Below are 11,443 nucleotides of genomic sequence, written 5' to 3'. Positions count from 1 at the left end.
ATTTCAAGTAATTGGAATAGATTTTTTGGGTCCGATTACTCCTTCGTCGCCAAATGGGAACAAATTCATTCTAGTAATTACCGACTATTTTTCTCGCTGGCCTGAAGCTGTCGCCCTAAAAGATCAAAAGGCGCTAACAACAGCTAAATGCCTATTTGACACCGTCGTGACGCGTCATGGGTTTCCAAGAGCTATTGTGTCAGACCGTGGCGCAAATTTCACTTCAAAATTATTCAAATATTTTTGCGACAAACTTAACATTAAACACAAATTGACCACTGCTTATCATCCGGCAAGCAATGGAGAGACCGAGCGTTTTAACAGAACTCTTACAACAATGTTACGAAAAGAATTACAGGATGGCGCTCATGAAGATTGGGAAGAGTTAATCGACCCATTATTATTTGCGTACAGAAATTCCGTTCATTCTTCCACCAAAGAAACACCTCATTTTATACTTCATGGACGGGACGCTAACATTCCCGTAAACGAACTTCTTAGTGCAGTACCAAAAACGAATATTTCTCTATCAGACTACGTGGGAAATATGATGAATCGATTGCGGTTTTCATTCCAACGAGTGAAAGAAGAAAATGAAAAGGCAAGAGAAATACAAAGAAAACAATACGATAAAAGGGCTAAAGAATTTAAATATAAAGTAGGCGACACGGTTTTATTAGATGTCGTTGTTGTTAAAGTAGGCGACAGTAAAAAATTTACCTCCAAATATAAAGGTCCCTTTCGTGTGATAAAAGTCTACTCAAACAAAACCTTGGATATTGTGGATACCTCTTACAACACGCAACGCGTGCACGTTAATAGAGTTAAACCGCTATTCGAAACAATGCTGTGGAAAGATGAGTCTTGTCCACTTTATGAAGAAGCGACGACAAAAGCGTCCGAAGCGATCGACCAACAAACAGATGAAAGTGAAAGAAACAAGGTAGACGACGAGCGGTGCGAGTCAGAGGATAACGATACCGATTGGGAAAGCGAGGATTGCGATAGTGAAATAGGAGTTGCCGCGCCCTTGACGCCACCCGTCATATTACCGTCTTCGACGTCATCAACCATTCGGGGTGACGTAGGCAAGGCAAGGGATGAAAGAGAAGGAACAAACAATAGCGAAGGAAGTAATAACCAGAAAAAAAATAGACGACAAACCAAACGCTATGGTAATCTGGCGAATGAAAACGAACTGGACGAAGTCGGAATCACGGAATGTAAAAATCGTGTACGGCGACGTTTTAAGAATAAGTTAAAAAAGTTAAACAAAAAAAAAAAAAAATTAGAAAAAAAGATTAGATGAAGTTGCGGAGTGAGGAGTGGAGTTAAATGGCACATGAATTGCCTAGGTAAAGAAGAAAAGAAGGATATTTCTATGTTGTTTATTATTAGGTGAAGTGTGTAGAGAAGAAGGTGTCAAATGGAGAGAAATTATTCTTTTGTTTTTCCGGTAGTTATAGTGTCATGTTATGTTAGTTACTTCTCAATTTTCTTCTTCCTACAATTGATTTTGCCATCCTTTTAGAATTTCATGTTACTATTTTTTTTCCCCGTCCTTTCAATTGCAAGTTATTGTATTATTTTTTACCTTACTTTTCTCTCTATTTTTCGTTCTTTCAATTTTTAAGTTCTCTTTCTTTTTCACTGTTGTTCGTTATTTCAAGTTACTTTTCTCTAGAATTTTTCTCTCTTTCTCTCAGTTTTATTTTACATTCTTTTCTATTCTAGTTTAATTTTGTTGTTTTGTCCTTTTTCCTGTCCCCACATAAAAACTGAACCACGTTTTTTTTTTACTATGTATTTTTGTTTTATTCTTTCCTTTTAATTTTTCCGCACTTCAATTCAAAGTTATTTTCACCATGCCATTCTAATTTTATTCTCTTTCATTTCAAACTTCAATTTAAAGTTATTTTTACCATGTAGTCTGATTTAATTCTTTCACTTCAAATTCTAAAGTTATTTTTCCGTTCTTTATTTCTCCCTTTTAATTCTGTCGCTTCAAGTTAAAGTTAGTTTATCATGTATTTTGATTTTATTCTCATTCACTTCGATTTAAAGTTATTTTGCCATTTACTTGATTTTATTCTCCTTTCAGTTTTACCCCAGTTTAAAGTTATGTTCACCATATATCTTGATTTTATTTCTTTAATTTCTCCGCATTCAATTGAAGTTGTCTTTCCGTTTCTATTGATTCTATTTCTCTCTTTTAAATAATTCCGCAATTTAATTTTTAAAGTTATTTCCGTTATTTTTGTTCTATTCCCTCCTTTAATTGTCCCGTGTTCGAGCTCTTCTTTGATTCAATTTATTGTTTTCTAGTGGCTTTAAGTCATTGCTACACTTTCGATTTTCCTTCTCCTTGCAGTTTTATTTTGCCGTATCAAATTATTCTTTATTTGTCCTATTTTCCAAATTGTTATTGTTCCATTATTTTATTGTTCTGTTTCATTGTTCTATCCATTCTCCGTCTTAATTAGTAGTGATGTGCCGTTAACGATAACGAATGTTTTTCGTTAGTAAAGAAAACTTTGCAGCAGCTAGTGCGTATACTAAAAAGGTGCGCCTTCGGTCAACTTTTTCTTTGTTTGACGGTATTTCTGGGGTCAGGTAAGCATAAAACAGTATGAAATGGCGCCTTTTTTTCTTTTACAATAACCGCTCTAACTTTTCTATTACTAACGACACTCCAATAACGGCCCATCACTATTAAATAGCATGAGGATGTCTTCTCTTCAAGTCATGCTGCTTCTCGGGCTGTGTGTCAGAGGTCTGGTAGCATTTAAGGTTACTGTGTGCGATTGCAGTGAGCCGCTACAAACTAAGATTTTTCCAATTTTCGGACGAAGACTGCCGTCCTGACCAAAAAAAAGCGGATCTTCAACCGGTCGAGTACTCGGTTTACACCGAAAGTCGTGCGGAAACAAAGTTCCCTGGATTCTTGTGTGCGCGCTGAAAACAGCAGAAACACATTACGACGAGTTTTTTTGGCCAGAAAGTGATCGTTCCCGACAAGGTGGCGTTGGATACGTCGCCAATGGAGTGCTGGACTATGTACGAAAGTCGTCGCTGCAATGAGCAGCCGATGGAAATAACCGAAAATAAATTTGTGTTCGATCAAGAACCAGCTGAAAATGGTTGGTGGCTGAGCACTGTGGTGCTAGAAACTATTAACTGCGTAGTGGAAAAAATTCAGCTGTTTCAGGAAATAGAAGGGGACACCTTTCCTACCCCTGTTGGAATGGCTTCTGCAGCGGCTGGAAGTTTATCCCACAACCACATCACCTTGGTTTGGGATAAATCATTTACGCAGAGGACAACTCCTAAATCACGCCTGTTAGAATCTGGGGTCGGATCTATATCTTCGCTCGGTTCATCAGGGAAATTACGCCTTTATGACGAAGGAAAATAGTTAGAATTTCATCTGGTGAAAAAACAACGATGCCCTCCTCCTAAAATCGAGTGCGATAAAAAAGTGGACTCATATGACGTGATCGGTCAGCCTAAGTTGTTCGTGATGGTGAAAACGACTAGTGAAAAAAATTCTTCTAGCACTTTCTTTAAATCTCCCCAACTGTTTAAACCAGTTGGGAATGTCGACGTTATCGCGAATATGCAGTTTATTAAAGATCAGCTCATTGACTATTCAAATGATCTAGTGCGAGTGATCGAAACTTTGCAGTGCGATTCGCGAAAAGCGATGCACGAAAGGGTCATTTCGACCGCACAGTACAACGGGTGGCTGGCCGCGTCAATGGTTCGCCTACCCAAATGTACAAAACTGACGGCATATGGAAAAACTGCTTTAGCCATTTCGTGCAAAGCAAATGAAGTAGATTTCAGTGTTGAACTATCGGCTTGCGGGCCACAACCAAAATATAAAAACTTTACCATCAATCGCGATGGATGGGAGCTAGTGACCTTCACCCCATGCTATTGGACAACGGGATTTGTCATCTTCAATGACAAGCCTTATGGGTACCGTAACAACACATAGTACCCAATAGAAGCGAAAATTGTAGTTCCCCAACAGACCCTGGCGCACTCTTTCCGTTATGATGAAGTGCGGTATTTTGATTACCTTCATCAAACAAACCCCGCCTATAACAAGATGGTCTTGGACAGCATGAATGTGTTGGCCGAGATCGTCGCAGCAATAAACGACCACTCCTCCGGGAATTTCAGCTCGTCCCATGTGCCACGGACAAATAACGTCTTGATAGCGGCGCCGGACATCTCGGATTATCCGAAGTGGATTCAAAATTTCAAGTTCTATTTTTTCCTTGTTATTATAACTGTTGCAGTTTTGATATTTCTACGTGTTTGTATTGCTTGTGGGTGCTGTAGTTTGTTTAAGTTGAATTGCCGTTCTTCGAAATCTCGTTCACACGCGCAACCTGCTTCCGAAATGGAATTACGGGACGTAATTCAACGGGGCCGGGAGTGATGTAACGGATCAGGTTGCACCCAATTGTTAATTGATTAATGATGTCATTCTGACTCATATTGGTGAGCGTTGTGGGTGTCCTAAACGTGCCTTCATGAACGTTTAATGTAACGTATAAGGGATATACGATTCAAGTACGTGACCCAAGTATTATTATATTTCCGCACCTGTCATCAGTTGTAACTTAAGCGTTTTAGAACTGCGTAGTTAGGCGCCAACTGCGTGGCAATAGAAGCGCTTGGGTATATAACATGATGATAACTAGTTAGTTATGTGATTCCCTATCCTTAAATACCTAATTCATCTAGATTAAGCAAATTTTTATATGTTTATTTTGTGATTGAAAATCACGATTTTTTGAAATTTGCGCCAAAAAAATCAAATCAAATGTAGTTTTTATTACTTATTTTGGTTTATTCTATTTTTAAATATTAAATATGAATTTTAAAATATTAAAAATGAATTTGAAAATTCATTAAAATAGAATAAACAAAAATAAGTAATAAAAAATACATTTGATTTGATTTTTTGGCGCAAATTTCAAAAAATTAGGAATTTCAATCACAAAATAAACATATAAAAAATTTCCTGATTGAAATCTAGATGAATTAGGTATTTAAGGATAGGGAATCACATAAAGCTTAAACTTAATCAATTTCTGGACACATTGATTGGTAATTTTACTGATAACGAATGAAAAACACAAATTTTTGCTATAGGGCTCTTCGGGATCTGTTTTCTTTTTGCCGTTTTATCTGGCAACGCAGCATGGCTGTGGACTTTTGCAGCGCGAGAACGGGGAGAAGAAGGAGAATGGGACGAATGGGGGAGAAGAGGAAACGTGGGTCCCTTTTTTTCGTACGCCCTCCTCCCTCCCATTACGTAACAATGGCATCTTAAACTTAAACCTTAAATATCTTCAATAATTCATAATTGTAACAATTGATGCAATAAATAAAATAATCTTAATATCTTTGCATTACCCCTGGTAGCACACTTACATCCATCGTCTATCATATAGATGTCTTAATGTCTAAATCAAATCTGATCTAGCTACAACCTAAATTGGATATCACATGGATACTCAATTTTCTACGGCCTTATGCTATCTTCGTATAGATGTCCTATAGATCTACGTTTCTCATACGATCACGGACATCCATTTGTGTCTAGAAATTAGACGTTTAACAGACAGACGTAACATGACGTCTGTGAGATGTCTAAATTATCTGTCCACAGGATAGATGAGGAAGACAAGGACTTTACATTTTCATAATTTTAACTGCTAGTATTAATTTAAACCCGTTGAACAAAACACAGATAAAAAGTAATATAGAGTGGTGAAGTGGGTAGAGCACTGGAGTACCAATCCAAAGAACGTGGTTTCGCGCCCACCGAGGAACGTTACTTTTTTATCTTTTTGCTTAAATTTAAGTCTTTTGAAGACGGTTGTAAGCCGTACCCATTTGGATGTCTTACAGCGCGACATTAGTATAGACATAGGCAATCCTATGGACGTCGGGTTAAGATATCTCACTCGGCTGAAAAGATGGGCGACGTACATCCTATAGATAGAGGCGTGCTACCAGGGACGTTACATAATTATAAAAGATACAATTTTCAATTAATAGTCATAGCATTGATGAGATTTAAACCATCAACCCTTACGTTTATAAGCGTGCATTAACCCACACCACAGACTAAGAGGTTAAAGACTACGAACTGGCATAGGGCTAAGAGGAATGGCCAACGACATGCACGTCCTATGCCGTATGGTGGCGCGTAGATCAAATGATCTGATTAGAATTGCATGTTCCTCTCGTCTCCCTACTGACGGTGAGTCTTCACACACCGTAAGTTTTAAATTAAACCAAGTTACATATAAATTTTGTTTTGAGTTGTAAATTTATCTTAGATATTCCGCATATTGTGTTATTTATTTCATATTTTTATGTCTTCTCTACACATGAACTATAAAATACTTTAGGAACCCATTTTTTCCCATTTTCAGGCCGGTGAAAACAGCGATGAAAGATTTATAGAAATAGGCCTGACAATGGGAAAAACTCGTTTTTTAATAATTGTAAATGGAAAAAATCGGCTTTTTCGTCTGGAACTCGCGTATCCGAGATGCTGTCCGGAATTCGTTGTTTTACTCTACATAAAAAATGATGGTTTGACACTTGTAATTAAAAAATATACCTGGAATCCATTGGCAAAGGTCCTTGAGTGCGTTGAACTTGTAGTGGCGGTGGTGATCCTCTTTCGGTGCGGCGGCGATCCTCTTCGGGGTGGGGGCCCATCCAAAGTACATAAAAAAAGATGGTTGGACACTTTTAATTTAAAAAATATACCTGGGATCCATTGGCGAAGGTCCTTGAGTGCGTCGAACTTGTAGTGGTGGTGGCGATCCTCTTTCGATGCGGCCGCGATCCTTTTCGGTGTGTGTAATGTGTTGCAACCCTCCGCCCTTCCGTCTTCTCCCCCACAGCTTCGATTTCCCCCTCAGTCACCATTTAGTTGTCTTACTGCGAGGTCCCCTCCTCGTTCGACTCAGTTTCAATACATTATGGCGTGTACAACGACCCGCTTGTTTTGTCACGTCATTACATGGCGCAGTTGGATTTTTTCGAACTGAAGTTCTCCGAAAAGTGCCCGTAAATTTGATGCAGTTTCCGTTTTTGTGCCGTTGGCAACCGATCAACGTTCGCTAGCCACTCTTGCCGGTTGACTCAAGTGTTACGGGGCACCCACTCGTGTACATTTACTGTTTGTGTTTGTTTCGCTCTCTTTTCGCAACAAATCGAGCCTGGCAAAATTACTCTTGTTGAATTTGCCTGTTTTTTGTGTCTCGCTTGTATTCGTTGGCTCAGTCGATTCATCAACGTTCTTGCCACGCGATTAGTTCACGACGCCACCACCAGACGCGCCACATCACCACCGTGCATGAGCGAGCCGATCGACGTTTTCGACGGGGATTGTTTCATCGGTTGGCTCTGGGATCCTACAATGGCTGCCCCCGCTGCTGCCAACACGAGGCCGTTCCGGCCTTACGGCACTGCTCCTCCATTTGATATGGACGATTATAAAGACTCGTTCGAGATTTGGCACGCCCAGTGGAACATTTTCCTTGAGCTCTCCACTATTGATACGGCCCTCGACGCAGCCGACCGGCCACGCTACAAGGCTAACGTTCTCAAGTCTTGCATGTCGAAGTCTACTCTCACAGTGCTCCTCACTTCTGGTATGCCGGCCAACGATCTTCAAGATCCCGACAAAATCATCACGGCGCTCCGAGATAGATGCAATGCTGACCGTAACTGCCATTTGTGGCGCCAACAATTCTCGTCTCGCGTCCAACGAGACCAAGAAGCTATTGATGACTGGCTATGTGATCTGCGCTCTATCTCCAGCAAGTGCGAGTTTGGTGCCGACTGTTGTGCCAACTGTGAACCAACCCGGATTCTGGGTCAACTCGTATTCGGCGTGCGCAGCGACGACGACAGGCGGAAGCTGTTGGAGCAAGGGCCCACTTTGAAGTTGGACGATGCCCTCAAGACATTGCGCTTCACACAAGCTACCCGCTAGCAGTCAGCAAATCTGAAAGGCGGTGACGCCAGTTCCATCTCGCGAATGTCTCAATCCACGTACAAAAAGAACAAAAACAGCAATCAACAAAAGAAGGTTTCCTTCGATACGAAAACGGATACACCTTCATCAGCTGCCAAGAATGGTAGCGCATTGAAAGTCAGTGGATGTCACAACTGTGGTAGCAAGGAACACCACAAGAGGGCGGATTGTCCGGCATCTGGTAGAGAGTGTCGCGCTTGTGGCAAACGTGGCCACTTTTCGTCCGTCTGCAATGGAGAGAAGTACAAGAAGTCGGGCGATGTACGCTCAATCAGCGTCCACTCCACTACGGTCGGTGCATTCACAGCAGCCGAACTAGTTGATATCTTCGTTGCTCCCAAAGGTGCTTCAGCGTCTGCTGCCCAGGTGCGCTTCCTTCCAGACAGTGGAGCCGAACTCGACGCCATCCCGCGCGAAATATTTCGCCGGGCCTTTCAAGGCGTCAAACTTGCTCCAGCCGCTTCTCCAGAGACAGCCACAGGATCGCCGATCGTGACCGATGGTACATACAGCGCTACGCTCAACTGGAAAGCAGACGACGACGAGAGACGGCTCATCACAGCAACAGTTCACGTTCTACAAGATCTTAAGCAGGCCGTGCTCTCCAAATCGTCTCAAAAGAAACTAGGTGTGTTGCCTGAATCATACCCTCATGCTCGTGTGAGCACGCTCGCCTGGTCGGCCATCACAAATGTCGAAACGGACAGCAGTCCGAGTTCATCCCTGCTCTTTCCCCACCTCCTCTCGCGCCCACCAGCACCAATGACGGTGGCAGCACTCGAGTCAGGCGTCACAGGTGAAAGAAAAGCAGCCGATCTCAAGAACTTTATGACCGATTTCCGGGTCATTTTCGACGGTGTGTGCCGCCCAATGAAAGGCCCGCCTTGTCATTTCGAACTGAATACAGACGCTACACCGGTTCCGATGCGCGGATCACGCCCGGTCGCGGTCCCACTCATGCAGAAGCTCAAAGACAAGCTCGAGCTCCAGGAAAAGCAAGGCATCATTCGTAAAGTGACTGAACCGACGGCTTGGGTTCATCCAATGGTCGTAGTGCTAAAAAAGTGCGGCGGGATCCGTGTCACCGTGGATTTCCGTTTTCTCAACGACGAAATCATCCGCCCACGCTTTAAGTCGCTCACCCCGTTCCAGGCCGTTCGCACCATCCCGAAAGGTATGCGTTTTTTTTTACCGTAGTCGACGCACTCAAGGGCTATCATCAAGTCCCGCTCGACGAAGAACCATCCGCTCTCACGACTTTCTCGACACCGTTTGGCAGATTCCAATACGTCCGTCTCCCAATGGGCATCATTCACGCCGGCGATGATTTTGAAAGACGGAGTCTCTGATGTATTCGACGACATCCCCAAAACACGTCGAGTCGTGGAAGATATCCTGATTTTCTTTCCAACCTACGAGGAACACGTGGAAGCAGTCCGTCAAGTTTTTTCCCGTGCGAAGGAGCACAGCATCTCTCTTAACTCTCGCAAAGTGATTTTTGCCGAGCCATCTGTTCCGTTCGGCGGATTTATTGTCGACGCGGAAGGTTTCCGCCCGTACCCTGCTCTCCTCAGTGCAATTTCTCAATTCCCGACGCCGCTGAATATTACTGACCTCAGAGCCTTTTTTGGCCTCTGCCAGCAGCTTGGAAATGTTTCCCACGACATCTCTAGCGCGCTCGTCCCTCTCTCGCCTCTTTTGAAGAAGGGGCTCATCTTCGAATGGACTTCGACCCACGACGACGCCTTCAAAGCAGCACGTAGGGCCCTATCGGCTCATCATAGCTTAGCATTCTACGATCCCGCTCTTCCAACTTCCCTCCACGTCGACGCTTCCCGTCTGAACGGTTTAGGATTTCTCCTCAAAAAACAAGGCGCCGACGCCAAGTGGACGGTCGTTCAAGCTGGATCACGCTTTTTGTCATCCGCCGAATCTCGGTACGCGATGATTGAACTCGAGTGCCTGGCCGCCGCGTGGGGAATGCACAAATGTCGGCAATTCCTGGAAGGACTGCCGTCCTTCGAATAAGTCACGGATCACAAGCCCCTCATCCCAATTCTCAACAGCTACGCACTCGACAAGCTGGACAACCCCCGTCTCCTCCGATTGTGGCTAAAAATGCAGCGCTACGCGTTTACGGCGAGGTGGATTCCGGGAAAAGAGAATCTTGACTCAGACGCGTTGAGCAGGGCCCCCATCGCAGCAGCAACTGCTCAGGACGAGCTGGCCGAAGGAGCGTCTTTCGTTCCCCCCAGGATCACTCTGCTGTGTGCCATTGACGGGTCGGATCCGACGGTCATCGATCCTGTTTTAGAAAGAGTGAAAGCTGCCGCCGCCACAGACCCAGTCATGAAGGAGCTCCGTGAAGTGATTCTCAACGGCTTTCCGAACGAAAAGTGCAACCTTTCGCTGGCCCTTCGACCCTTTTGGTGCGTCCGGCATGATCTAGCCATCGACGGTGAAGATGGAATGATCGTCATGGGAGCCCGAGTCGTCATTCTGAAGGCGCTGCAAAGTGATTTACTGCGCGACTTACTTAAAATGCACCAAGGCACCACCAAACTGCGGCAACGGGCACGACTGTCCGTCTTTTGGCCCAACATGGATGCCGAAATCGTGAGCCTCGCCGGCGCATGCGAAAAATGCACCTCTCGCCTTCCATCACATCCGCCGGAACCACTTCGACCTCACGAGCCAGCTTCGCGACCTTTTGAGCAGATTCACGCAGTCCTCTGCCAGCTCAACGGTCGTCATTTTCTCATCCAAGTCGATGCATTCAGCGGCTGGCCTCACGTTGCTTATTTTCCGGACGCCCGCATTTCCGCCAAGAAGGTCATCAATGCCGCTCGGGAGCTGTTCATCAATGTCGGTGTGCCGGTCCAAAACTGGTCAGACGGTGGCCCTTAATTCCCTTCGGCGGAATTCAAACAATTTCTGAAAGAATGGGGAGTCACACTCGGCGTGTCGTCTCCTCATTTTCCCCAATCAAACGGCGTCGCGGAAGCCGGAGTGAAATCCATGAAGAAGCTGATCGCCGGATCGTTCACCTCCGGATCGTTCGATGTCAACAAATTTGGACAGTCGCTCCTTCTCTTCCGCAACACCACCACCTCTGGTGGTCGTTCACCGGCCCAAATCGTCTTCAATCGTCCCATGCGCGACTGCCTCCCAGCCCATCGCCGTTCGTTCGCCGCCGAGTGGCAGAAAGATGCCGACGTCCTCGAAAAAAGGGCACGACGCGCGAAGGAGCTGAGGACGGAACATTTCAATCGCCGAGCGCATCCCTTGCCACCTCTCCAGGTCGGCAACGCAGTTTTGATCCAGAACCCAATCTCGAAATGCTGGTCCACTCCCGGCGTTATC

General features: G+C 44.3%; 2 protein-coding genes across 2 annotated transcripts; both read left to right on the top strand.

Annotated features, from left to right (window-relative positions):
* The first annotated feature begins 8,083 nt into the window (after positions 1-8,083).
* Positions 8,084-10,108, top strand: LOC124197793. The gene is made up of 2 exons (XM_046593340.1): positions 8,084-9,254; positions 9,360-10,108. The coding sequence occupies exons 1-2, from the start codon at positions 8,084-8,086 to the stop codon at positions 10,106-10,108; spliced, it is 1,920 nt and encodes a 639-aa protein (XP_046449296.1).
* Positions 10,109-10,198: 90 nt separating this feature from the next.
* LOC124197791 (uncharacterized protein K02A2.6-like) lies at positions 10,199-10,987 on the top strand. The gene has a single exon (XM_046593338.1). It carries the CDS (start codon positions 10,199-10,201, stop codon positions 10,985-10,987), a length of 789 nt encoding a protein of 262 aa, XP_046449294.1.
* The last annotated feature ends 456 nt before the right edge of the window (positions 10,988-11,443 follow it).

The sequence above is a fragment of the Daphnia pulex genome, chromosome 7 (genome assembly GCF_021134715.1).
Source record: "Daphnia pulex isolate KAP4 chromosome 7, ASM2113471v1".
NCBI lineage: Eukaryota > Metazoa > Arthropoda > Branchiopoda > Diplostraca > Daphniidae > Daphnia > Daphnia pulex.
Note: the sequence above shows the minus strand (reverse complement) of the source record. Positions and strands in the feature narration are given on the sequence as shown.